The sequence below is a fragment of the Astatotilapia calliptera genome, chromosome 23 (assembly GCF_964374335.1).
Source record: "Astatotilapia calliptera chromosome 23, fAstCal68.1, whole genome shotgun sequence".
In the NCBI taxonomy this organism is placed as follows: Eukaryota; Metazoa; Chordata; class Actinopteri; order Cichliformes; family Cichlidae; genus Astatotilapia; species Astatotilapia calliptera.
Window position 1 is genome coordinate 32,582,057 of NC_137443.1, and position 24,108 is coordinate 32,606,164.

The 24,108-nt window shown below is 38.9% G+C and overlaps 3 protein-coding genes across 9 annotated transcripts; 1 reads left to right on the top strand and 2 right to left on the bottom strand.

The window, feature by feature from the left end:
• The first annotated feature begins 275 nt into the window (after positions 1-275).
• On the top strand, positions 276-6,870 carry LOC145424173 (G2/M phase-specific E3 ubiquitin-protein ligase-like). Of its 7 annotated transcripts, none has more exons than XM_080297200.1 (10): positions 276-492; positions 681-743; positions 2,570-2,980; positions 3,187-3,247; positions 3,827-3,962; positions 4,184-4,792; positions 5,076-5,299; positions 5,585-5,785; positions 5,900-6,089; positions 6,342-6,870. In XM_080297200.1, the coding sequence occupies exons 1-6, from the start codon at positions 391-393 to the stop codon at positions 4,281-4,283; spliced, it is 873 nt and encodes a 290-aa protein (XP_080153326.1). In that variant the 5' UTR covers positions 276-390; the 3' UTR covers positions 4,284-4,792; positions 5,076-5,299; positions 5,585-5,785; positions 5,900-6,089; positions 6,342-6,870. The 7 variants fall into 7 exon arrangements, with proteins under 7 accessions (XP_080153326.1, XP_080153324.1, XP_080153325.1 ...); XM_080297198.1 differs by having other exon boundaries at positions 312-492; XM_080297199.1 differs by lacking the exon at positions 3,827-3,962 and having other exon boundaries at positions 312-492.
• Positions 6,871-7,170: 300 nt separating this feature from the next.
• On the bottom strand, positions 7,171-12,039 carry LOC113024573 (zinc finger MYM-type protein 1-like). The gene is made up of 3 exons (XM_026171756.2): positions 10,090-12,039; positions 8,170-8,284; positions 7,171-7,961 (listed from the first exon to the last, which is right to left on the bottom strand). The coding sequence occupies exons 1-3, from the start codon at positions 11,616-11,618 to the stop codon at positions 7,434-7,436; spliced, it is 2,172 nt and encodes a 723-aa protein (XP_026027541.1). The 5' UTR covers positions 11,619-12,039; the 3' UTR covers positions 7,171-7,433.
• Positions 12,040-12,157: 118 nt separating this feature from the next.
• LOC113016397 (uncharacterized) lies at positions 12,158-14,222 on the bottom strand. Its single transcript, XM_026159211.2, has 3 exons — positions 14,010-14,222; positions 13,755-13,817; positions 12,158-13,404 (listed from the first exon to the last, which is right to left on the bottom strand). The coding sequence occupies exons 1-3, from the start codon at positions 14,109-14,111 to the stop codon at positions 12,292-12,294; spliced, it is 1,278 nt and encodes a 425-aa protein (XP_026014996.1). The 5' UTR covers positions 14,112-14,222; the 3' UTR covers positions 12,158-12,291.
• Positions 14,223-24,108: the final 9,886 nt, after the last annotated feature.

Consider the following 24,108-nt stretch of genomic DNA (forward strand, 5'->3'; position numbering starts at 1 on the left):
AATGTAAATATTATATATAAATCTAAATGTTAAATGTTAAATCTAAATGTTATATATAAATCTAAATGTTAAATGTTAAATCTAAATGTTATATATAAATCTAAATGTTAAATGTTAAATCTAAATGTTATATATAAATCTAAATGTTAAATGTTAAATCTAAATGTTATATATAAATCTAAATGTTAAATGTTAAATCTAAATGTTACGGGAAGCTAAATATTTAGCTAATATGCAAATTTATTGTACGGGTCAACGGTAATACCAAAATAAAAGCTTCAAGAAAACCTCCCGCGCTAAAGTGTGCCGGTCGCGGTCAGGTTCTGTGTTTGTGCTCCTCTTACGGTCACTTTTGACTGCCATGAGCTGCTTCGACTATTCCCTACCAGCATGTCCAGCGATTTAGCTGAAAACATTGGAAGAGCCGTTTTGTCGGCCATCCAACGATTCAGCGGTAATGCACCCTCGACCTCACAAACGCCGCAGCACTTGGTAAGTTTATTTTATAGCATTTTGGACGGGTTGATAGCAGTGTTAGCAAAACTAGCAAAGCTAAATTACTTAGCTAGTCCTCAATTATTTCATTTGGTAGGCAGCAGACAGAGATCGAACATCATACAACTCTATTTATTTATTTGGTAGGTAGGTAACAGTCGTTCTTGATGTAAATGTTTCCTTAGGAATCCAGCAATGCACCTGGACCAAGTAGACCTGCCGTCTCCACTGGGATACCATACTGCTCGGTAGGCCTTCTTACACATATCATTTAATTCATTTATCATGAAATTTCCCCTTGTGGGACTAATAAAGGTATGTTATCTTATCTTAGCTGACTGGTTTTGATATACAGTCAGGTTCATAAGTAGTTGGATACAGACACATTTTCTAATGTTGCTTCTGTACATTACCAGAATGAATTAAAAATGAAACTACTCCAATACAGTTGAAGTGCAGACTTTAAGTTTTAATTCAGTGGGTTGGACTAAATGAATGCATAAAAATGTGAGAGGGAAAAATTAATTTGTAAACACAATCCTATCATTTCAGAGGCTCTAAAGTAATTACACAAATTAAATAACTGAAAATAAAATGATAATTTCTATTACTTTATTCAAAACCCTTTGTTGGCAATGACAGCCTGAAGTCTTGAAGTCATGGACACCACCAGGTGCTGGCATTCCTCCTTACTAAGGCTCTGCCAGGCCTTTACTGCATTGGCTTTCAGTTGCTGTTTGTTTGTGGGCCTTTCTGTCCTAAATTTAGTCTTCAACAACTGAAATGTGTGCTCAATTGGGTTAAAATCCAGTGACTGACTTGGCCATTCAAGAATATTCTATTTCTTTACTTTATTAAAGTCATGGGGTGCTTGGACTGTATGTTTTGGGTCAACTTCCATCTTTATTATTAAATGCTGCCCAATCAATGTGACTACTTTTAGCTGGACTTAAGCAGACAAGTATGTCTCTGAACACATTCAGCTGCTTCAGTCCTGTGTCACATATTCAGTAAACACTACCAGTGCCACTGGCAGCCATGCACGCCCAAACCATCACACTGCCTCTGCCATGTTTTACAGATGATGTGGTATGCTTTGGATCATGAGTCGTTCCACCCTTCTCCATACTTTTTTCTTGCCATCATTCTGGTAGAGGTTGATCTTGGTTTTATCTGTCCAAAGAATGTTTTTCCAAAATTTAGCTGGCTTTTACTAGATGTTTTTTTTTTTTTTTTTTGTTAAGTCCATTCTAGCCTTTCTATTCTTGAGGCTTATGAGTGGCTTGCACCTTGCAGTGAACCCTCTGTATTAGGGCTGTTCGATATGACAATATGAAAACATCTATCATTTCATATTATACGCTATCATTTGTTCTGTGGTGTCGCAAAATAAATTTTACGTCAATATTTTTCATCGTTTTGATGGTCACTGTAGTGGCTGTATTAATTTCTTAATTTTCTTTTTTCTGTTATGTTCTCTTTGACCGCATGTTGTCTGTTCACAGTAAAATTTTCAAAATGCGTCTCAAATCAATTCCAGGCCTTTTATCTGCTTAATTGGTAATGACATCATCATTTTAATATGGATACCCTAAATTAAAGCTGAGTCTGCACATCATGTCCATGATATAATTTTGATTGGAATATGTTTCAGTAAACGGGCAACAAAATAAAACTTGTTAGGGTCCAAATACACACTGACCTAATTGCAGGCCTTTGCTACTCTAATTGAGTGCTCAAAGCACTTTATACAACAGATCTCATTTACCCATTCACATGCACAGATTAATACAAGCACTTTTTCTGTCCAACATTCGCACACAGTCATAGTCGGATAAACTCATTGGGAGCTCTAGATTAGAGCACCTGGGAACTGAATCACCAACTTGACCAACAATCACCAAATGCTAATCTACAAGATACAAAAGGTTCAGTTTTCTGTGTAATGGGTAGACAATAGTAAGATGGTCTGAGTCTACAGTTTGTTTGTTTTTAATGAACAGATAACAGAAACCTTACGGATGTATTGTAATGCATAGGTGTCTATCTGTATCTGTGTTTGAATTCATTTCAGGTTCCTCTTCCATCAGTTCCTCAAGCTCATGCTACGCGCTCACATTTTGTGAGAAAAAACAAGACCTGCAAACACTATACAAAAGATGTTGTGTGCTTGCCCTTGTCTTCAGCATCAACGTTTCTCATACCGAGAGGAGATTCACGAGCAAAACTAGCACAAGATGGCCTTATTGGGAAGATCTCCTTTACATCTGACTGGTCTGAAGCACAACTTAGAGAAGAAATAACAGCAATCTTCAGAAGAACATTTGCACTGTCAACTGGCCAGACATTCCCTTTTGAGTATTTGAGTACAATTAGAGGATGTAAACGACTAATGAAACCAAATGTTTCTAGCAAGAAAGAAGTTGGCTCGATTTGTTCCACCACCTGCCTCTATATAATGGCAGGGATACAAAAACCTGCACAGGTAAACATTTTATATTGCAGTGCAGAAATATTTATTGTCTAAAAAGTGAGTCTGTTCCCTTAATATAATTTTATTAATTGTATTAATTAATATTGCAGTTTCAGCAGGTGTAAACAGTTTTTAGTGCAGCCATGTGCCTCTGTGTTACCAGTGATTTGGTGCAACTGTATTTGATTTTATGTAGAACATGCTTTCTTTTCCCTCAGGAGGAACCAGAAGAGCTGTCTGATAGTGACTTTGAAAGTCCAGTCTGCCGGAGAAGACGAGGTATGTGACGTGAATGAAAACCTAGTGAGGTTCTAAGCTCGATGACCAGCTAGATTTTGTTACTGCAGTGCGTAATAATTCCTGGGGGGTTTGTTTGATGAGAGCATCGTTAATTTGTCCGATTGGGGCGATCGTGGCTCAAGAGTTGGGAGTTTGCCTTGTAATCGGAAGGTTGCCGGTTCGAGCCCTGGCTCGGACAGTCTCTGTCGTTGTGTCCTTGGGCAAGACACTTCACCTACCGCCTACTGGTGTTGGCCAGAAGGGCCGATGGCGCGATATGGCAGCCTCGCCTCTGTCAGTCTGCCCCAGGGCAGCTGTGGCTACAACTGTAGCTTGCCTTCACCAGTGTGTGAATGGGTGGATGACTGGGTGTGTAAAGCGCTTTGGGGTCCTTAGGGGGGACTAGTAAAAGCGCTATACAAATACAGGCCATTTACCATTTTAATGTTTACGAATTATCACAGGTGATTACAGCCAAGGAGGAATATGTGCCCAACTTTCACTTAAACTAATATAAGGATATATAAAGGCTGTTAACATTATGAAGCAAGTCATGCTGACCTTCTTTCCTTTGTTCAGTGCATCATGCGTTGTCTACAACACCAGGTGAAAGTGAGGCCAAGCATCAGGAAACAGAGAGCTGCATTCAAGAGAGTGAAAATGAGGGACAGGCAGAGGGACAGCAGATGTTTCCATATAATGTGGCAGAATTTGTGTAAGCTGTTGTCTAGGGGTTAAAGAAATCCTTCATTTTAGATGTTGTTTAGGATATTGTTTTGATGCAAGTTTCCAATTTGCATGTTTGGGGTTTTTTTGCTGAATGACTGCAACTTTAGGATTTACATTTAATTTTTTTTTTTTTTTTTAATGATGTAGTGTGAGAAATTCTTCAAGGCTGACATGTTTTATGATTTCTAATATCTCTTATCTACTTAGCCCTATTTTTCTGGAGGAAGATGAAGCTCTTGAAGAGGCAATTCAGCGTAGCCTCCTAGAAGAGTCTGATAGACTTACCATATTTCAAGGTAAGATTTGAAAGTAACCTTTGATAATTGAATATTTTATTTGCATCTTTACTTGCATCATTTTTTTGCAGTTACACAATTACAAAGGTAATTGCTCATTTCTGACTAATTTAATATGGACTATCACAACATAATTATATGTTGTAACTCTGTGCACTTGAGTCAAATGTACAGCAAATTTCCATTTTTCCCCAAGATCTGTTTGTCATTGTCCCTTTTTTATATAGGTCTTTTAAGAAGCTCAGCAAAGAAGAAATTGAAGGTCTTCTTAGAGCTCATAGTGAGAAAGTCATTACACCAGGAACAAGACAACTCCATATCAGTCGAGCCAATGTGTGGTCGACTGCTTTGCGTCAGTTCAAGAGACCCAAGTTTGCAGAAAGCTGTGAGATGCTTTATGTCACATTTGCAAGCGATGAACATGATACAGAGGAAGATGCTGCTGACCTTGGGGGGCCAAGGCGGGAGTTTTTCCGTTTACTGGTGAAGGCCATCTTTCAGGACAGTGGTGCTTTTGAAGGTAATAGGATTTCGCAGTCAAACTAACTAACTTACTTACTCAAGGCCTAAAGGCTTGTTGACGACACTCGTTTTTATAATGTTACAAATGCAACAACCACCTGATCTGAACATTGTTTGACAGAACATTAACAAGTTAATAAATGACTACAGATAATAAATCTGTTATGTTCTGTGTGTCTGAAACAGTAAAAAAAAAAAAAGTAATACATTTTTGTCTGTCAATCTCAAGATATCAGTTTGGGGTCTGTACAGAATATACTTTTTTGTGTGTTATTTTTCAGCTACACCAAATGGATGCACACTGAAATTTAACATCCTACACTTGCAAAATGGAGTATATCGAACCATTAGCAGGATGTTGTCCACGATAATAGTGCAAGGTGGAGAAGCACCTGCCTTTCTCTCTCCACATGTAGTAGACTACATTGTGTCAGGAGACATTCTTCAAGTACACCTAACACCGGATGATATAGGTGACCCTGAGTTAAGAGAGAATCTGAAAAAGGTGAATTGCAATATTATAACAAGAATATTGTAATATTTCCTATATTCACAAGTCTTCTGGTCTTCTTTTATAATATATAATAAATACACTTTTGGTTATTAGAGGCAATTCCATGTATTATATTTTCAATTTGTTTCCTTTTTGTTAAAAAAAAAAATATTGGTGAAATACAGCCAAATAAACCAAAACAAAAACGTTTCGAGTCCAATTAAAATGAACCATCTGCAGTATTTGTGTACACTGGTAAAAAAACAAACATTTAAAGTGTTTTTCTTAAATATTTAGGTTGTAAATGCAACAACTCAACATGATTTGGAGGAAGCAGTCAGCTGCTGCAACTCATGGCGATATCAAGTTGAAGGTCTTCCACTCACAGTCACCATGGCCAATAAAGATCTGTTTGTGAAAAATGCAGCTCTATACCTTGCAGTTCTGCAACGGCAAAGCTGTTTCGATCAACTAACTGATGGCTTGTCCTACTATGGAGTGAGAGTTATATTTTTTCTGTATCAATTGGTCATTATTTTATAATCATTTAGAGTGAGCTACTTTTTATATTTAAAACTGGAATTTAACCATTATTGAAACTTTTCTGTCTAGATTTTATCACTCCTGAGAGAGAACCCCAGTTTGCGTGTTCTGCTTGACCTATCGGGGGAGGACAAAGATCTGACAGCCAGTTTAATTGCTGGGGTTCTCAGGCCAAGCTATTCTGTCCTTGGGAGCAACAGAATAGTTAGAGAGGAGCTGATGGTGGTCAAATTTCGGGAATTTCTCCAGTGTGTCGAAAGTAAGCAGAAATTCACATAATGTAGTCTGGCCATGAAACAATTCGGGACACTAAAGTAAAACTTTGTCTTTTTATGTCACATGCGCACACACAAAACAGGAATAAAGATGTATGATAGCTTACAACTGACAAGCAAGGCAAAGACAGAACCTCTGTATTTTTTATAAAAACATTAGCCATCATTTAGTTGTTAGCTCAAGCTTTAACTATTTTAGTGTCCCCAGGTTAACGGTAGTTTTTCTTTGTTTTTAGATAAAGAGCTGAGAGACTCACTTGGAGAAAGGACTCTTACCAAGGATGAAGAGGCATTTGTGAAGGCTTTGAGGCCTGGTCACATCTTGGCTTTTGCCACCGGGAGCAGCAAGGTTCCAGCCATAGGTTTTCAACCAGCTCCTAAAATAACATTCATTCACGATGAAAGCAAACATCTCCCGATTGCACACACATGTGCAAATAAGCTTCAGCTTTTTGTGAATGAAACAACAATGGCTGATGATGATGCTTTTCATTACTGCTTCTTAGTAGCACTCATGAATGGAGCTTTATTCAGCACCATCTAAACATGTTCCAAAAAAGTGAAATTAAAATGGTGGGTTTGTTAACTCTAATCCTGTTCATTAATTGTAGTTTCAAGTAACTTTGCTTCATACAAGATAGTTGAAATAAATTCTGACTGCATTTAATGTTGAAATGTAATAATTTTCAAAGCTTCAATAGATTTATAAAAATGCTAACTCTGTATTTTCAACGACAAATCAATAAAGTCACTGGTGTAATACAATAATTTTATTAAGCTTTTCTTTTTTAAACAAGGACACTTCAAAACAGTTTATGCACAGAGTATACTAAACATGCTTTGTAGAACAAGCCAGGATTACTTAGACATCTAACAGCAACATTTATTAAGACTATTGCAACTTTACAATGATTAAAACAATACTGTAGATAATCTTGTGAATTGATTTAAAGACTGACTGTTCCATGTTGATAATTTTCACTGTTATACTCAGTGGCGGCTCCTGAAAAAAATCTCAGGGGGGGCAATTTTTATGATATCGACTAAAATGACCCATTTAATGAGTACATCAAACAACACAATTTTAATTTAAATTTAAAATGAACAACCATATTCTGGCCATTTGTATAGATTTGTAAAAATGAACAACCATATTCTGGCCATTTGTATAGATTTGTAAAAATGAACATGAACAGATTTTTTTTTTTTTTTTTTTGAATGAATGAAAAATAACTATTGAAAACAACAACTGTAAACTGATTGGGGGGGTGGGCTAAAGAGAGAAAGAGAGAGGGATGGAGAAAGAGAGTAAATATGGTTAAGGGTTCTTATTTGTACAAGAACTTTGCTCGTCTGTCTTTCTGAGTGGCAAATTTCTCGATGACCCTGGTGTTGAAATCAGGAAGTTCTTGTGTGAGTTTTTTCTCTATGGACAGCATAGCCAGAGCGTTGAGCCGATCCTGAGCCATATTGTTTCTCAGGAAAGTTTTTATCCTCTTTAAAGTAGAGAAACACCTCTCCGATTCTGATGTTGTCATTGGTGTGGTGATGAGGATGTTAAGAAGAGTTACAGTTTCGGTGAATGTGTCTTGAAGGTTGTTTTCCATCAGAACCTGATAGAGCGCCAGCGCACCACTACAACTCTGAAACTCCTCGTTGTCGTAGATCAGGGACAGTTCTGTTTTAAGTCTGGCTTTGTCCAATGAGGGATAGGCTTCCACTGTGGTTTGTAGTGCTGCATCTGGAAAATTTTTGCTGTGTTGTTGGAACAAGTCTCCTTGCAACAGAGTGGCGCTGACAAGGTGCTTGGTGAAAGAAAACCTCTCCTTGGCATGGCTCATAATGGTGTCGCACACCTATCCAATAATATATAATTGGTAAGAGTTAGATTCAGTGGTAAGACTTTGGCACATGTCTCATGTTAATCATTATTCTGAAAAAAAAAAATCTGTCCATAACAAAACAAAACAGTCATGACCACTATATCAAATGACATCTGACAGCATCGTCATTAGATTTTATCTGATGATCCGATTTAAATCAGACCAAGCAGCTAGTGCTTACCTCCAGTGCCAAATGGTGTTGCCTGTCTTCCCCCAATGTTCTCCGTCTCTTTGTGGGTGGGTCTTGAACAGGTCCCCTGTACTCCTCATCCACAACCAGATTAGGAAGTGCCTCCCTGATCCAATACATAAGTTTCATTAATGGCTTCTGAAAACTGAATAGGGATATATTAACCAAACACAAACCAAACAAAGGTTGTGTTCTAATTACCGGGAATTACCGGATTTAATTAATAACCGGACCTGGTTTAATGGCTGGGGGAAAACCAGTGCAAGTAAATAAAGGCCCTGGCCATAATTTCAGGAAATAGCCTATGGTATAGGCTACATCAAATCATTACTGGGAATATACTTCATCAAATATACTTAAACAACCCCTGGAGGGTCCTAGAAAAATGCATACACTATTGGTCTTAGAGCCACAAATCGACCACGCCCAAAAAAGCGCTATAAAAAATTTATATATTAATATTTTTTTCCACTTTAAATTAGCCAATCTTTTAGACCTACTTCTCCTTGAAATATTCATGTCAAGTTTTAATTACATTTCGCGGATTTTAACCCTTTATATCCCGGTTTCGTCACATGAGCGCACTGCTTTTTTTGCCCCAAAAAACAAAAAACTTGAATATTTTCCAAAAAAACCATTTGAGGTAATATTCAATTGTTATTATAATTAGGCCTTTGGATGGACTAAAGATTGGCACCAAGAGTCATTTCGATCGCCTTTTATTTTTTTTCCAGGAGCGCATTTCATAAAATGCACACTATCGACCACGCCCAAAAAGTGCAATAAAAATATTAAATATTAATTTTTTTTTTTTCACTTTAAATTGGTCAGTCTTTTAAAACTACTTCTCCCTGAAATATTCATATAAAGTTTTAATTATATTTTCGTTGTTTTAACCCTTTAAATTACAAAAAAACTAAAAAAAAAAACTAAAAAACTAAATATTTTCCCAAAAAAACATTTGAAGTAATATTTGATTGTTATTATAATTAGGCCTTTAGATGGACTAAAGATTGGCACAAACAGTCATTTCGATCGCCTTTTATTTTTTTTTTCAGGACCAGAAAATGGTCTCCAGGCGGCAAATGCTCCTCCTCTAGGCCGAAATAAGTGCATGTTGCCGGGCTAAGTCGCGACGATCACCGGGGCACGATCACCGGGGACTGCTTTTTCCAGCCCACACATCCGATACCACGTGACAACAAATACGTCATTTCCTGTTGACTAAAAAAAAAAAAGCACCCTCTCATGGTCCTAGGGACCCAAAAATGCTCCCGCACGATCAGCGGGCGAAGCCGCTGCAGCACGCCGGAAAAGAGGCGTCATTTCCCGCAGGTCTCTTTAAGCAGCCCGCTGTTTTCCAGCCCCGGGTCAAATGTGGAGCAAGGGCACCACCCGGTGGACAAATAAAAAAATTACAATTCTAAGGCCTCTTCTCCAAAACAAAAACGAAACCTAAGCCATCACCCAGATGTTAACGGTATAAATCCTGCAGTGAAAAATAGCGTTTATAAAGGGTTTCAATGGGGCACAAATCGACCCTAGGATTAATAGCGTAAGTTTATCGCTAGCTTAGCCACTGAAGCTAATTTCCGGAAGTCATACTGAAATTTTAACAGTAAATGTGACCAAACTTTTTTTTGCAGACTTTCGCTATATTCCATTCAACACTGTGCAAATGGCATGTAATCGAAATTTGAAAATAGCCACAAATCGACCCAAGACCCTCCAGGGGTTTTAATCAAATATTTTTCATAAAATTACTTCAAAGGCTGATATAAATCAAAATTATCTGAATTCCATTAAACATTTAAGTCACAGAACACAGAATATATGCAGAGAATTTGATAGAATCTATGCATAGATAATTAACATTTATTCTAGGTTACATATTTATGCTTTTATGCCTACCTGATAGCCTGCATGCGGCAGATGAATGTCTGGGTGATCCCTGCGATGGTGACAGAATCGATGTTTCTCTTCTGTAGGTGGTTATACAGCATGTCTACATGTGGCATTATCTTGTGAAACAAGGCCAGGAAAAAACAGAAAGCTTCGTCTTCCAGCATTCTCACGAAACCACCGGCATCTCTCTTTGTAGGGGCATCAAATCCTTCACTGTTACGGATGGTCTGAAAACACCTCACCAGATCGTCTTTATGTTCATACACTGTATTCACAGCACGACTGTTGAAGTTCCAACGGGTTGCCGATGCACTTGGAAGTCGGTGCGCCACCACCTCGTCAAGCACTGCAGTCCTCTTGCTCGATTTAGTAAAAAAAGAAGCGAATCCTGCTATGTCGGAAAAAAAGTGACTGATTTGAGGGATGTGGGAGGTTGCTTGTTGCATTACCAGGTTTAACTGATGGGCATAACAATGTACGTAGTGAGCGTTAGCATAAATGTCCTGTATCTTACGCTGCACTCCTCCAGTGGTACCCCTCATTACAGCGGCCCCATCGTAGGCCTGGGCGATCAACTTTCTCTCTTGTCCCTGGGGGAGGATGAAGCGCAGCCTCTCCGATAAGGCACTGGCTATTGCATCTGCACAAGCATTGGGTAGCTTGATGAATTCAAAAAAACGCTCTTGAATACGGTTTCGTTGGTCAATGTATCTTAGCACCATGACTAACTGACAGTGTGTAGAAATGTCAGTGGTTTCATCAGCTTGAATGGCTAAAAACTTCGCTGCCTTTACTTCTTCCACGATCCTTTCTCTCAGAACTGCCAACATGCAATCCAGGATCTCGTTCTGGACTGTTTTCGAGGTGCCTTTAAATACAGTAGCATTTTCAAGGTGTTGCCTCAAGTCGTGATCAATTGATGCCATCAAGTCGACTAAACCTCTAAAAATCCCTGGATTGTCTGAGGAATCACTTTCATCATGTCCCCGCATTGCTAGCTCAAAAGCACCACAAAACTTAATACAATCGATGATTTTAGATAAAATATGACGGTTTTTATCTACCTCTTCGTTGTGCCTTCTTAAAGCAATCCGATGTCCATCATCTAGCTGCGCCGCTATGCTAGTTTTCCCTAGCACAGCTAGCTTTACACTGTTGTCCATATGAACTCGTGAGCTTTCATGTTTCTTGATTCGTTCGGAGAGGTGCTTTAAGTCGGTTTGTCCAGATTGTGTCCACGTCAAATCACACTTGTCACTTTTGAACAGTATGCACGGGAAACAAAAAAGTGCATTAGCTGTTCCACAGCCTGTCAGCCACGACTTGCGCTGGAACCAACTCCGACAAAAAGTCCTGTTGTATGCTTTTGACTTCTCCTTCGTTGCCTGGGTTAGTTGAATTTCGGGCTTGTCAGGTCCCAACTCTTTAACTTGCAGTTTTTCTGCCATTGTCCTTCTGGCAAAAGGGTAGGTTAGAAGCGATCTAACCGAATTTGGGGGAGGCTGTGCCTCAACCGTTAACAATACCGCTGCCATCGTCTCTCTCTGACCTTATAGCTCACTTAGGCTACTGACTGAGGTAAAATTCTAGAACAGCAAATCTTCGCGCGTTTTCTGCAGGGGCGCAATTTTAAGCGCCCCCAAACCATTTAATTCAGCGACGCTGATAGGTCAAATATTTATTATTTTCCCCTGGCAACCATTTAATGATAGGCTATTTCGCTGCATATCAAGGGCGCTTTGACGAGCGCCCCAGAAGAAGAAAAACACCGTTTGTTGGTTGAACTTTAATGAGTCAGCTGGTGAAAATGTTAAAATACGCCTGGCTGTATATGGGCACACACATAGTAAAACTATCATTGATGAATTTTTTAAAAATATATATTTTTACTCCTCCACATTTGGGGGGGCGGAGCCCGAGCGCCCCCTATGGGCCAGCCGCCACTGGTTATACTGTATTACAGTGTGAATTTGATCTTTACTTCAATCTGAATAACTGGTTTTACCCATAAACTAAAGTGGTTGTAGCCTTCTGAATAGCCTATGAGTCACTGTCAGTCATTAATTCTGAGTCCTTATGTGGCAGGAGGCATCACTGCTAGAGGGGAGGGGCTTCTGCAGTAGTACAAAAACTGCATTTGCTGTACAGCATTTAAGAATATTAAGTGTCATCACTCTTTAGAACATCACTGGTATCCTGTGGTTGAGGTCACACATTTACAAGTTTGTTAAAAATATACTGCTGTGTTCGTTGAAACAATGTTTTACCATTATTGTTGTCTTCTTCAAAAGGGTGAATGCTTGTATATAGCTCTTGTAAATCGCTGTCATTTAATGGGACAAACCTACTTTCAGAGTTTGACAAGGAGGGTATGGAGACCTCTGCTGTAGAAAGTTCTGGGTTGTGACGATGAGACACATGAGTTCCGCAGGCAAAAAGCTGGATGGGAGTTCTATTACCTTCAGTGGAAACAGAGTGATTGTTATATCCAGCTTTGAATTCCTTCAAAGTGCGGTTGATTCGTGGTAGAAACACATAATGAAGGCAAAATAGGTCTGTTGCATTTTCTAAGTCTAGGATACCAAGTGATTCCAATTCATAAAATATAGGTGCATAAATGCGGCTACAGTTGTTGTTTAAGTCTCGGTTGAAACGCTCAATCCTCTGGTTGTGCACAGAACTTCCCATTAAGACAGAGCTTTCACCCCTGCTTGCTCGCATGTCCTCCCAAATCTGAGCATTCTCTCCTCCGTGATCAGTCCTGATATGCAGGGGTCTGCCAAATTGTCCAACAGCTGCAGTAAAGAGGGCTTTCACAGTCTCAGCTCGATTATTGCTGGAGCACTGAAGAAACATCAACATCCTGCTGTATCCATCTATTGCACCATGAACAACAAACTTCCAACGAATCAGTTTGTGATTTCCATCTATGTGCCATATGAAATTTGGATGAGGCACAGAATATACTCGCCGAGCAACTGCAGTTCTTCTCCTGGATAGAACACCAGCCGAGTCCACCCTCCGCAGTGACTTTCTTACGCGCCATCTTTGAACCACTATGTTTTTGGAACGCAGATGACCCATCAGCATCACTTCTCCAACATTTGGATGTTCAGTTTTTATCTGGGACACTATCTGATCTAACTCATGGTCACTGATTACATTGAATTTTGACTCTGAGATATTATAGTCTTGCAGTAACTTATACAGAATGGGCCTGGAGATGGAAAGGATAGATGCAGCTTCAGTAAAAGATGTTTTCAGGGAAAGAACATTTTCCAATTCCTCTTTGGAAATCTGAAGCCTTCCTTGGTAACCATCCTAGAACACGGCACAGAAAATCTCAATGAGCACAATTCTATAACAAAAGATGGGTAATTTGAGGCAATTGTACTGTGACAGATTAGCTAGAGTAATATTTTATCAATAGTTTTAAAATATGAAAGTGAGCAATCAAAAGACACTCACAGCAAAAACAGTAATAAAATATGACGTAAAACTTGTGAATGTTGTTGGTGGTGATGTGACACTGCTAGTAATGGACCCCTAAGAAGATGAAATGTATGTAGAATCAGAATCATTACTTTGACAGGATTTAATTTAAGGTGACATATTACACCAAAGAAAAAACAAAAATTAGTCAGCTAAATGATATGTGTAAGAAGGCCTACCGAGCAGTATGGTATCCCAGTGGAGACGGCAGGTCTACTTGGTCCAGGTGCATTGCTGGATTCCTAAGGAAACATTTACATCAAGAACGACTGTTACCTACCTACCAAATAAATAAATAAATAGAGTTGTATGATGTTCGATCTCTGTCTGCTGCCTACCAAATGAAATAATTGAGGACTAGCTAAGTAATTTAGCTTTGCTAGTTTTGCTAACACTGCTATCAACCCGTCCAAAATGCTATAAAATAAACTTACCAAGTGCTGCGGCGTTTGTGAGGTCGAGGGTGCATTACCACTGAATCGTTGGATGGCCGACAAAACGGCTCTTCCAATGTTTTCAGCTAAATCGCTGGACATGCTGGTAGGGAATAGTCGAAGCAGCTCATGGCAGTCAAAAGTGACCGTAAGAGGAGCGCAAACACAGAACCTGACCGCGACCGGCACACTTTAGCGCGGGAGGTTTTCTTGAAGCTTTTATTTTGGTATTACCGTTGACCCGTACAATAAATTTGCATATTAGCTAAATATTTAGTTTCCCGTAACATTTAGATTTAACATTTAACATTTAGATTTATATATAACATTTAGATTTAACATTTAACATTTAGATTTATATATAACATTTAGATTTAACATTTAGATTTATATATAACATTTAGATTTAACATTTAACATTTAGATTTATATATAATATTTACATTTAACATTTACATTTAAATATAATATTTACATTTAACATTTAGCATTTAGATTTAACATTTAGATTTAACATTTAGCATTTAGATTTAACATTTAAAATCCTGTTTTAAATATGAAAAGTTACAAATATTTTACTAAATGTTGTAAAAAAATGACTCGAAAAAACATGTTTTTGTAAGATTTAGAGCTAAATGTGGAAAAATGTTGCTGTTAATTTCGGCATGTTTCAGTTTACAAACGGCGCCCCATATATGATTGTTGGGTTTTTCTCTGTATGCATGGTAGGGTTTACCTTCCAATATAAAGCGCCTTGAGATGACTATTGTTGTGATTTGGCGCCGTATAAATAAAATTGAATTGAGTTTATACTTATTAAAAAGTACAATAAACAACTTAAACTGTTATCCAGCCAAAGTATACACAAATGGCTATTAGCATCAGGGAGGCTAATAATTTTAACCCTGGTAGTTTTTGTATTTTGTAAAATTAGTTTGTTTCTCTGCAAAATTATGCTCTTCTGACAAAGATCTGCAATCCTCAAACCTTCCTTTATATTACCATCCATGCCTGACCAACTGCTGTAGGTATAATGTGTAGGGGACCCAACTTGTCCATATACTGTATGTAAGCACCTTAAACTTAACTGCTTCCTGCTTTTGTTTTAAAAAGATCTATTGTATCTGGATAGTTTGTTCTTTTTTAAAGGCCCATAAATCAAGACATACATATGCAATTTTGGTTTATTTCCATCAAACCAGCCTTAACCATATGATTGGGGTTATATGTTTGTTGGGTTTTTCTCTGTATGTCTCATTGTAGGATCTACCTTACAATATGAAGCACCTTGAAGCGACAGTTATTGTGATTTGGTGCTGTATAAATAAAACTAAATAGAACTGAATTAACCCAAATTGTGAAAAAAATTGCTTGTCAATGGAAATGTTCCAAAAATAAACAAGCCCTTTACACCCTCACCAATATCCCAATATCAAACCACAAAAGCACAAAATATAACTGTGCAGCTGTGTTGTTATGTTATTTGAAACTGAAAAAGCTGTGACACCAGTCATCATGTTCTTACATTTGCTTTTCTACAGGTATTTGACTCATACAAACCCAAGTGCAGATGATTTAAAAACCTGTTTGAAGTCCAAACACTCACAGTGTGTGGATGAACATGTGTGTACCATCAAGTCATGGTAGATGCATCACACTAAAGCAGAACGCACGGAGGCAGAGTTGTGGTGAAGACAGTTTATTTACAGTGAGGGGGAGGTATTTACAAGGATAAAATATATACAGTGTATGAATGGGGACTCGGAGCCAGGACATGCAGGTGACGAAAACACACACAGGTAGTGCACTCGATTTGGTACTGTTTGATGCCAAAACCTCCAGATGGAAAACAAACCAGTCGAGGCAAAATCCTAGGGAGGAAACAAAACTCCTTACAGTCACCAAAATAATCCAAGGGCTCCAGCAGGCAGGGGCAGAATTTCAGACGCTCCAAAAAAACGCCAATACTCCAACACTAGTCTTCTGTCAGGTAGCTCCTAAAGACCACTTCTGAGGAAAGCATCTGATGAGTAACAGGTGTGCCAGGTTCAGTGACTCACTGCCCCGCCTACCTATACAAAAAGGGAGGCACCAAAAAACACATACAGACAAAAACACCACATAACCAGAACCCAACTCCTAACAATATTAGTCTCTGAAGGTGGTTATAGGTTTCACTTGGACATCCACACAACTTTATCTGCATATAATGGTGCTTAAGCTGTTTTATTTTATAAATCAGACACTTGTCATGTTAATAAGGGCTAATTAATGCTGAGACAGAAAATGTCAGGGGTGAGGGCTGCTGAGCTAATCGTCATCGGTTTCATGCTGCTTCATGACAAGACAAGAGAACATTTTGCTTACATTACTCACATTTTACAGAAAAGACAGCAAAGGGGATCTCTGAAAGGCTACAAATAAATTAAATTTCTATTAAAAGGTCAGTGTTAAGTAAATGGACTGGTTCTTATATAGTGCTTTTCTACTGTTCTGAGCACTCAAAGCGCTTTACACAACTTGTGCATTCACCCATTCACACCAGCACATTTTTCTAAGTGCTTTCTAAGTAACATTCACACACACTCATGCATCGGAGAGCAACTTGGGGTTAGTATCTTGCCCAAGGATATTTGGCACGCAGACTAGGGGAAGCCAGGAATCGAACCACCAACCTTCCGATCAGTAGATGACCTGCTCTACCGCCTGAGCTAAGATAAACAGACCGAACTCTGGATGCTGTGCAGATGATTTAAAAACCTGTTTTAAAACCAAACACTCACAGTGTGTGGATGAACATGTGTGTCATGGTAGATGCATCACACTGCAAAGTCAATATTAGTCTCTGCAGGTGGTTTACAGATTTCACTTGGACATCCGCACAATGGCTAAGCTTTTTTAATCTATAATATCAGACACTTGTCATGTTAATAAGGGCTAATTAATGCTGAGACAGAAGATGTCAGGGGTGAGGGCTGCTGAGCTACTCATCATCAGCTTCATGCTGCTTCATGGTAAGACAAGAGAATGTTTTACTTACATTCAGTTTCATGCTGCAAGGACAACAAAGTCTTTGAAAGACGGTCGCCTTAATAAGTATCACCTTAACTTTTATGTATGCAAATTAACATATATTATCTGTTGTACTTTGATAGAGTTACAATAGTGAAATTGCTAAACAGTAAATACTGCTTCATAACTTTTATTTCCTTTTCCAAAAAAGAAGGTTCACCAAGAACATTATGTTATACAGAATCAGTTTTATTCATCCTAATGTGTGGCACCAGCAGATCCTGGTTTTTTTTTTCATAATGTCTCAGTACACACCAAAAGAATAAGTCAGCAGACTTGTGATCTCAAGATTTTAACTGTTGTGATCATATTCATTCTCTACTGTCTATGCAGGAGTAAAATACCAATAAAAATAAAAGAACTGGCCTATTTTCATTAGCAGGAAGTTAAGATAATTATGTTTTCTTTACTCTTTATTTTCTAGATCTCAGACTTTGTGGTTTCTTTTAACTGCACCAGTCCAACTCCTGTCGCCCTATTCGAAGAGCTTGACAAAGATTTGTTCTCTAAAAAAACTGATTCGTCCTGTCAAAAGCTTTTCAAATCCACTTAACATAAGCATCAGTATCACCGTGGTGGGAATTTTAGGAGTGGTAAGTCTACACAGTTCACACACTAGATATTAAAAGTCATCATTTTGGTAATCTTAATGTTTATGATTCTAATATACTAATTCATATGTCTCGTCTTTAGGATGAAAAAGCCCAAACCCTGTCTTATGTCTTATGTCCTGGTATGTTTTGAAAAGATCTTACAAAATCACTAAATTATACTTATTCAAGAACATTGTACGTGTATGTACATGTATTCAAATTGTTATCTATTTAAATGGCTCTAGCCTATTGTTCTAACTATGTGCTCTCTGTATGTTGACAATAGAAACCACGTATAGATTCTAAGTTATAAGGCTTTTAAAAAAAATTTCAACCAGTAAATCATAAAGTTGACTTTGTAGACCCCACTCCGGGTCGGGGATGAGTTCCTGCCCCAAGTGGAGGAGTTCAAGTATCTCGGGGTCTTGTTCGCGAGTGATGGGAGAAGGGAGCCGGAGATCGACAGACGGATTGGGGCTGCAGCTGCAGTAATGCGGACGCTGCACCGGTCCGTCGTGTTGAAGAGGGAGCTGAGTGTAAAAGCGAAGCTCTCAATTTACTGGTCGATCTACGTCCCTACCCTCACCTATGGCCACGAGCTGTGGGTAGTGACCGAAAGAACGAGATCGCGGATACAAGCGGCAGAAATGAGCTTCCTCCGAAGGGTGGCTGGCCTCTCCCTTAGAGATAGGGTGAGAAGTTCGGCCATCCGGGAGGGGCTCAGAGTAGAGCAGCTGCTGCTCCACATCGAAAGGAGCCAGTTGAGGTGGTTCGGGCATCTGACAAGGATGCCCCCTGGGCGCCTCCTGGGTGAGGTTTTCCAGGCATGTCCCACCGGGAGGAGGCCCCGGGGCAGACCCAGGACACGCTGCAGAGATTATATCTCTCGGCTGGCCTGGGAACGCCTTGGTATTCCCCCGGATAAGCTGGAGGAGGTGGCTGGGGAGAGGGAGGTCTGGGCCTCTTTGCTTAGGCTGCTGCCCCCGCGACCCAGCCCCGGACAAAGCGGATGAAGATGGATGGATGGACTTTGTAGACTATGGGACTCCGTTTGTAAACGGAAACATGCTGAAATTAACAGCAACATTTTCCCGCCCTATAGTAAACTTTGCCACTTAATACAAGATATTTTAGCTTAAAATAAGTGAAAAAATCTGCCAGTGGAACAAGTGAAAAATCTCTAGTTTTTCTCTAGTTTCAAGATTCACTGTCTTGAAACAAGTTCCTTTAGCTTACTGAAATGTTGCCCTGTAGCTGATTGTGTCTTATTTTAAGTGTAATGAGATAATTTTGACTAGAAATAAGACAAATATACTTGGTAAGATTTTGAGTTTTTGCAGTGTAAGACAAATGTTAATGGGTTGCTAACATGACCCTGCTCTACACAAAATGTATAGTAGTAGATGTTGTATTTCCCTCTATTTCAGCAGTTAAACTGGCATTTGCAGGCTGTATACCAGTTTTACTTTTCTTCTGCTTAATGTAGGAGTGGGATATTGAGGGACTGAACTGGGATGAGAAGGATTGTGGCGCTGAACGAGTCTCTGTCCCTCGGGAAAAACTTTATGTCCCAGATGTTCAAATAGCAGAGTTGTAAGTTTTCCACATTTTGATTGGCTACAAGCTGGACAGTTTTGAAGTTATAGTGGTGGAGGTCATTGAACAGACTGTTAATTAACATGGGTAACCCTAATCACGGCTTACTGGAGAGACAGTAATATGTAATTTCAGCCCTGCTCTCTTAAAAGACTTGTCATTTCATATTTTTGCTACTAAAAGTTTTTTTTTTTTTTTAAATAAATTGCTATTATTAATTATTAAAAATGTTTTGTTATCCTTTTCTATTCTATTCCAGCCTGGATGAAGTCAGCTCCACCAAAACTCCTTATGTCTACTTGTACAACACAGGTCATGTGTATGATGATAAGCCCATCAGAGTGGTCAGTTCTATGCTTTCCCCTTTGATATCCAGAACTGCTCATTGACGTTTGGAGCAGATATACACTTTGATAAGGCTTTCTGAAACTTAAAAAACTAAAAATAAATTATTGAAAGTGTGAACTTCACACTCGACAAATTTGAAATCCATATCTGAACACAAAGCTGTTTGCTAATATTTCCAAATAAAACCATGCTCTTAAATATCAACCTAGCTACTGATATTAGGATGATTCAAGGCACAACTTCCAAACAGGTCCTGAATGAGTCCAGAGACATGATGGTGACCAATGGAGAGTGGGAGCTCACGATATCAGTATAGCTGATTCCACCCTGGAATTAGTTGTGGGAAGCTACTCAGAGATCACGTACTATGTAAGCTTTATTTTTTTTTACATGCTTTTATTTAATTATGTATTTTTGAACTGTTAAAGCTGCTCACAACAGTGCTTTTTCATGCACTGAAAAACTTCCTTTGTGTTAGTTCTTAATCACTGAGGAATGACAACAAACTTATGGACAGCTTTGGGCTTCCCTATAGTAACACTTTCTGGTGGTGCAGCACTGCCCTTTTGGAAATACTTCAGTTTCACCACATTCTTAAATTAGGTTTATACAATCTCAAATGAACAAGACTGCATGGCATCTTCATTATCTTCCTGTCATTATTTATTATACTGTCATGGTCCTGGGTCATTTTGACCCAGCGTTTTGTGTTTTGTGATTATTTTCCTCTGTTCTAGCTATTCTGTGTCCTCCCCCCTTGTGTCCGGTTCGGGTCTAGATTTCCTGTCTTGTTCTGAAAGTCTGTGTCTGTTGTCATTGTGTTCAGCTTGTCTCCTCCGGTCCTCATGTGTATTAGGTTCAGCTGTTCTTCCCTCTTGTGTGTGATTACCTGATTACCTTGTGTGTGTATATTTAGTGGGTGTCGGTCTGTGTTCTTTGTCGGCTCGTCTGCGTTCTATGGTGTTCCTGTCTCTGCGTCTCTCTGCCCCGCACCCCTTTTGTATGGTCCCAGGTTTGTCACTTAGTTTCTCCCAGTTTAGGTTTCCGTTTGTAATTACTCATGCTTCATTGCCTGTTTTTGCCACTACCACCCTGTAAATAAACGTCACTCGTATCATCAGTTTGCTGCATTTTGGGTCCTCCTTTTCCTCCACTCCACACGGCTCTCCGCCAGCCGTGACATATACAAAAATTTGTTTTCAGTAGTTAGAACCACCTTTAGCCACTAATCTGTGTGAATGTATCAATGTCTCACATCACTGTGGAGGAGAAAACCTTTAAAATCTCAAAGGTTTGTACCTGCGTCTCGTCCCAAGATCGTGCTAAGACGGAGACCGGTTCTCTATGTGGTGAACCTGCTGATCCCCAGCTGTTTCCTCATCACAGTGGACCTCTTCAGCTTCAACAAGGTCATGCTTAACTTTTCAATTTATCATAGCATTTCACTGGCTGTTTATTTTTGACAGCACTATCAATGAACACCAGTGCCACAAACCTCTCGGACAATCAGAGCATCTACAGTGTTACACTTCCAGTAAAACCAGTGCCAGCTTCCGAGATGGTTCTGGATGAACTGAGGAGATTAAGCAGAGATCTCACAGCCATCCGACTTCAGATGGACTAATGCTTTCAAGGGACCAAAGCTGCACAGGAGTGGGAGATGATTGGAACAGTGATCGATCGTCTGCTGTTTGGCTTGTACATCGTCTTTATCGTCACGAGCTTCATTACAATAATGAGCATCTGGATATGAAATAATTTGTTTGCAACATAATTAGGTGACAGAAAGAGGAAAAAACAACATAACTGGCGTACTGTCGTGGTAATTGGCATGGATCACAAATAAATACAGTGCTATGGAAATGTATTTGACCCCTTCCAGATTTTTTATTTTTTGCGTTACCTGCCCCTCCCTCCCATGTCCACCCACACCACACTATTCAGTTCAATTCAGTTTTATTTATACAGCGCCAAATCACAACAACAGTCGCCTCAAGGTAGACCCTACAATAATACATACAGAGAAAAAACCAACAATCATATGACCCCTATGAGCAAGCACTTTGGCGACAGTGGGAAGGAAAAACTCCCTTTTAACAGGAAGAAACCTCCAACAGAAACAGGCTCAGGGAGGGGCGGGGCCATCTGCTGCATCCGGCTGGGGTGAGAGATAGAAGATGGGACAAAAGACATGCTGTGGAAGAGAGCCAGAGATTAATAACAAGTATGACCCCCACCCCTACCTGATCTTCATCAGTACCAGCTTCCTCCTTTTGCCAGTGCTTTAGCTTTGTTTATCAAGTATCATAGGCTGTGTTGGAGTTGCAGTCAATACTGTTTTTGGTCCTGGTTGCTATTAGTTTTGTTTTTCTGGATTACGTTAGGGGAGATGCCGGAATTATGTGGCTGGGTCATGGTTTTCTTCATATTTTGTTTGTTTTAGCTGGGGCTCCCATCTCTTTTTGTTTCTGTCTGTCCTTTTGTGAGTTACTACATTCCCTTTATTGAAAGCTTGATGAATGGCAGCAGCGTTGTGTCATCCCATATTTCGAGCACCTTTGAGCCACAGATTCAGGGACCGTAGCAGCATGTGTAAAAATCACTGCACATTTAAATATTAACATTTTCTTACATACATTAAGTGTATTATTAAGATGAGGAATTGTTATGTACATTTCAGATCAGAGCTGCTTCAATTGCTTATTCTTAATTCTTGCTTTTCGGTGTGAATATTTACTAGGATCATACAAACCACACAGAGGACCTTGCTTATCACTCTCACACCCAACCGAGACACATCTCTCAGCCTCCCACGGCTGTTTTCATCAATCAGAATTGCACTGACATTACATGGCACAAAGTCAAACAGTGTCCTCTCTCTGGATGAATTGGCAGGAGAAGCTGCTAGATTAGATTGCATCTGAGGAATGCTAATTTTGCAGGAGTCTGGGTCTGGGGATGTCATGATTAAAGACTCAATTTCCCAGAGGTCAGTGTGGTGTGATCACATATTACCGCTAACTGATGGAGTGTCTCTGATGGTATGCCTGTCACAAGTGGCAGCATCAGCACCGGTGGAGGAGAGAGCAGGGTGTTTCTGTGGTGTTCAATATTCCTCTCACAGCTTGGAATTATATTCAGTCACAGATTTCTTAAGTAGCTGTGTTATTCTATCCATCTGCATATTTATTTATTTTTATTTATTTTGCCATAGTTTACCTAAAGTTCTAAAAGACGCTCTCTGCTTATCTCAGCATTGAAATACTGACTTTCAGCTTATCTTCTTATACCATGAAGCCCTGTCGTGCATTATCCCTACATGTGTCTCAGTGGAATGCATTTTAGAGCAGCAGGTTTTAATGCATTCATGCTGTGCATTGTTACTGAGTAATAGTGATGACACTAATGCAAACATATCGCGTTCGGACAAATTACAGACAGCTAGAAACAGAAATTTCAATTTCAGTATTTTAGTGTATTAAATACAAATGCTCCAAGCATATCTTCCTACAGCACCGACTGGGCAGCATGTGACTTTATTAGTTTCAGCTGGGTGCTGAGTCTGAAACTCACTTTATATGTAATCCATCATACTGACCATTTTCCTGCCCTTGTTTCTTGTCAGTTATTTTGCAATTATTATTTTGTAATACAGCTGAAAGCAGAAGCTATTTGCTTTCATTTAGTGGTGCAGTTTATGAAGCTTATGCATTCATGGTAAAAAGAAAACAGAGTGTCATGCTTATTTAACAAAAACTAAGTACAGCCTTAATGCTTCACTAGGAATTAAGGGGGTAATTATTAATTTAATGCAATATTGAGTTTTTTTAAATGTTATTGTTATTGTCAATATTGCCAATTTGCAACACTCTTAAACAGATTCATATTTGAGTAAAGGACCACAGATATCTGACTGAAAAGAGCGTGTATTAAAGCAGACATACTGGCAGAATTTGATCTCATTCTCATGATAGGTTTTTGTAATTACTGTCCCATAAAACGTATTCCATAACTGCATTATTAAATATTTCACAAATATAAAACTCGTTAATGGGTTGAAAACAATGTGTTATCAATCTATTAAAGAAACAATTTCATTGAGGAGCACTACAACTGGAAATAAAACTGCATCTTATAAAACAATTATATGGGAGTCTAAATATGGATCTAAAGGCACCAGGTGATTAGCTTAACCTAGCAATGACAATTTTAGGTAAACCCCCCAAAACAACAAGAAGATAAATATAAAAATTAAATTGTAAGCTTTACAGAAGCTGGTAGTCTAATTCATCCTTGGAAAGAGCTTCTCTGGTAACACTATATTGCCTATAAAACTAAATCCTCTTCATTTTTTTACTCAAGTACAAAAGTATTACTGGATTAATATACCAAAATAGCATTTTTAATGTGCCCATTGGTGATGTAGCATATTTTTAGTTGCATTGGTCCTCTTAAATTGTTTGGGGGAATTTAAAACAAATAATCTGATG

What these genes read in the sequence shown, in the direction of transcription:
- LOC145424173 (XM_080297198.1), top strand. Translation starts at nt 4,663, where the DNA reads ATGCTTTATGTCACATTTGCAAGCGATGAACATGATACAGAGGAAGAT. An exon ending in TAAGAGAGAATCTGAAAAAG is followed by an intron (nt 5,300 to 5,584) that starts GTGAATTGCAAT and finishes TTAAATATTTAG; the next exon opens with GTTGTAAATGCAACAACTCA. An exon ending in ATGGCTTGTCCTACTATGGA is followed by an intron (nt 5,786 to 5,899) that starts GTGAGAGTTATA and finishes TTTTCTGTCTAG; the next exon opens with ATTTTATCACTCCTGAGAGA.
- LOC113016397 (XM_026159211.2), bottom strand. Translation starts at nt 14,111, where the DNA reads ATGTCCAGCGATTTAGCTGAAAACATTGGAAGAGCCGTTTTGTCGGCC. An exon ending in CACAAACGCCGCAGCACTTG is followed by an intron (nt 13,818 to 14,009) that starts GTAAGTTTATTT and finishes ATGTTTCCTTAG; the next exon opens with GAATCCAGCAATGCACCTGG. An exon ending in CTGGGATACCATACTGCTCG is followed by an intron (nt 13,405 to 13,754) that starts GTAGGCCTTCTT and finishes GCCGTGTTCTAG; the next exon opens with GATGGTTACCAAGGAAGGCT.
- LOC113024573 (XM_026171756.2), bottom strand. Translation starts at nt 11,618, where the DNA reads ATGGCAGCGGTATTGTTAACGGTTGAGGCACAGCCTCCCCCAAATTCG. An exon ending in TGCCGCATGCAGGCTATCAG is followed by an intron (nt 8,285 to 10,089) that starts GTAGGCATAAAA and finishes GTATTGGATCAG; the next exon opens with GGAGGCACTTCCTAATCTGG. An exon ending in AACACCATTTGGCACTGGAG is followed by an intron (nt 7,962 to 8,169) that starts GTAAGCACTAGC and finishes ATTATTGGATAG; the next exon opens with GTGTGCGACACCATTATGAG.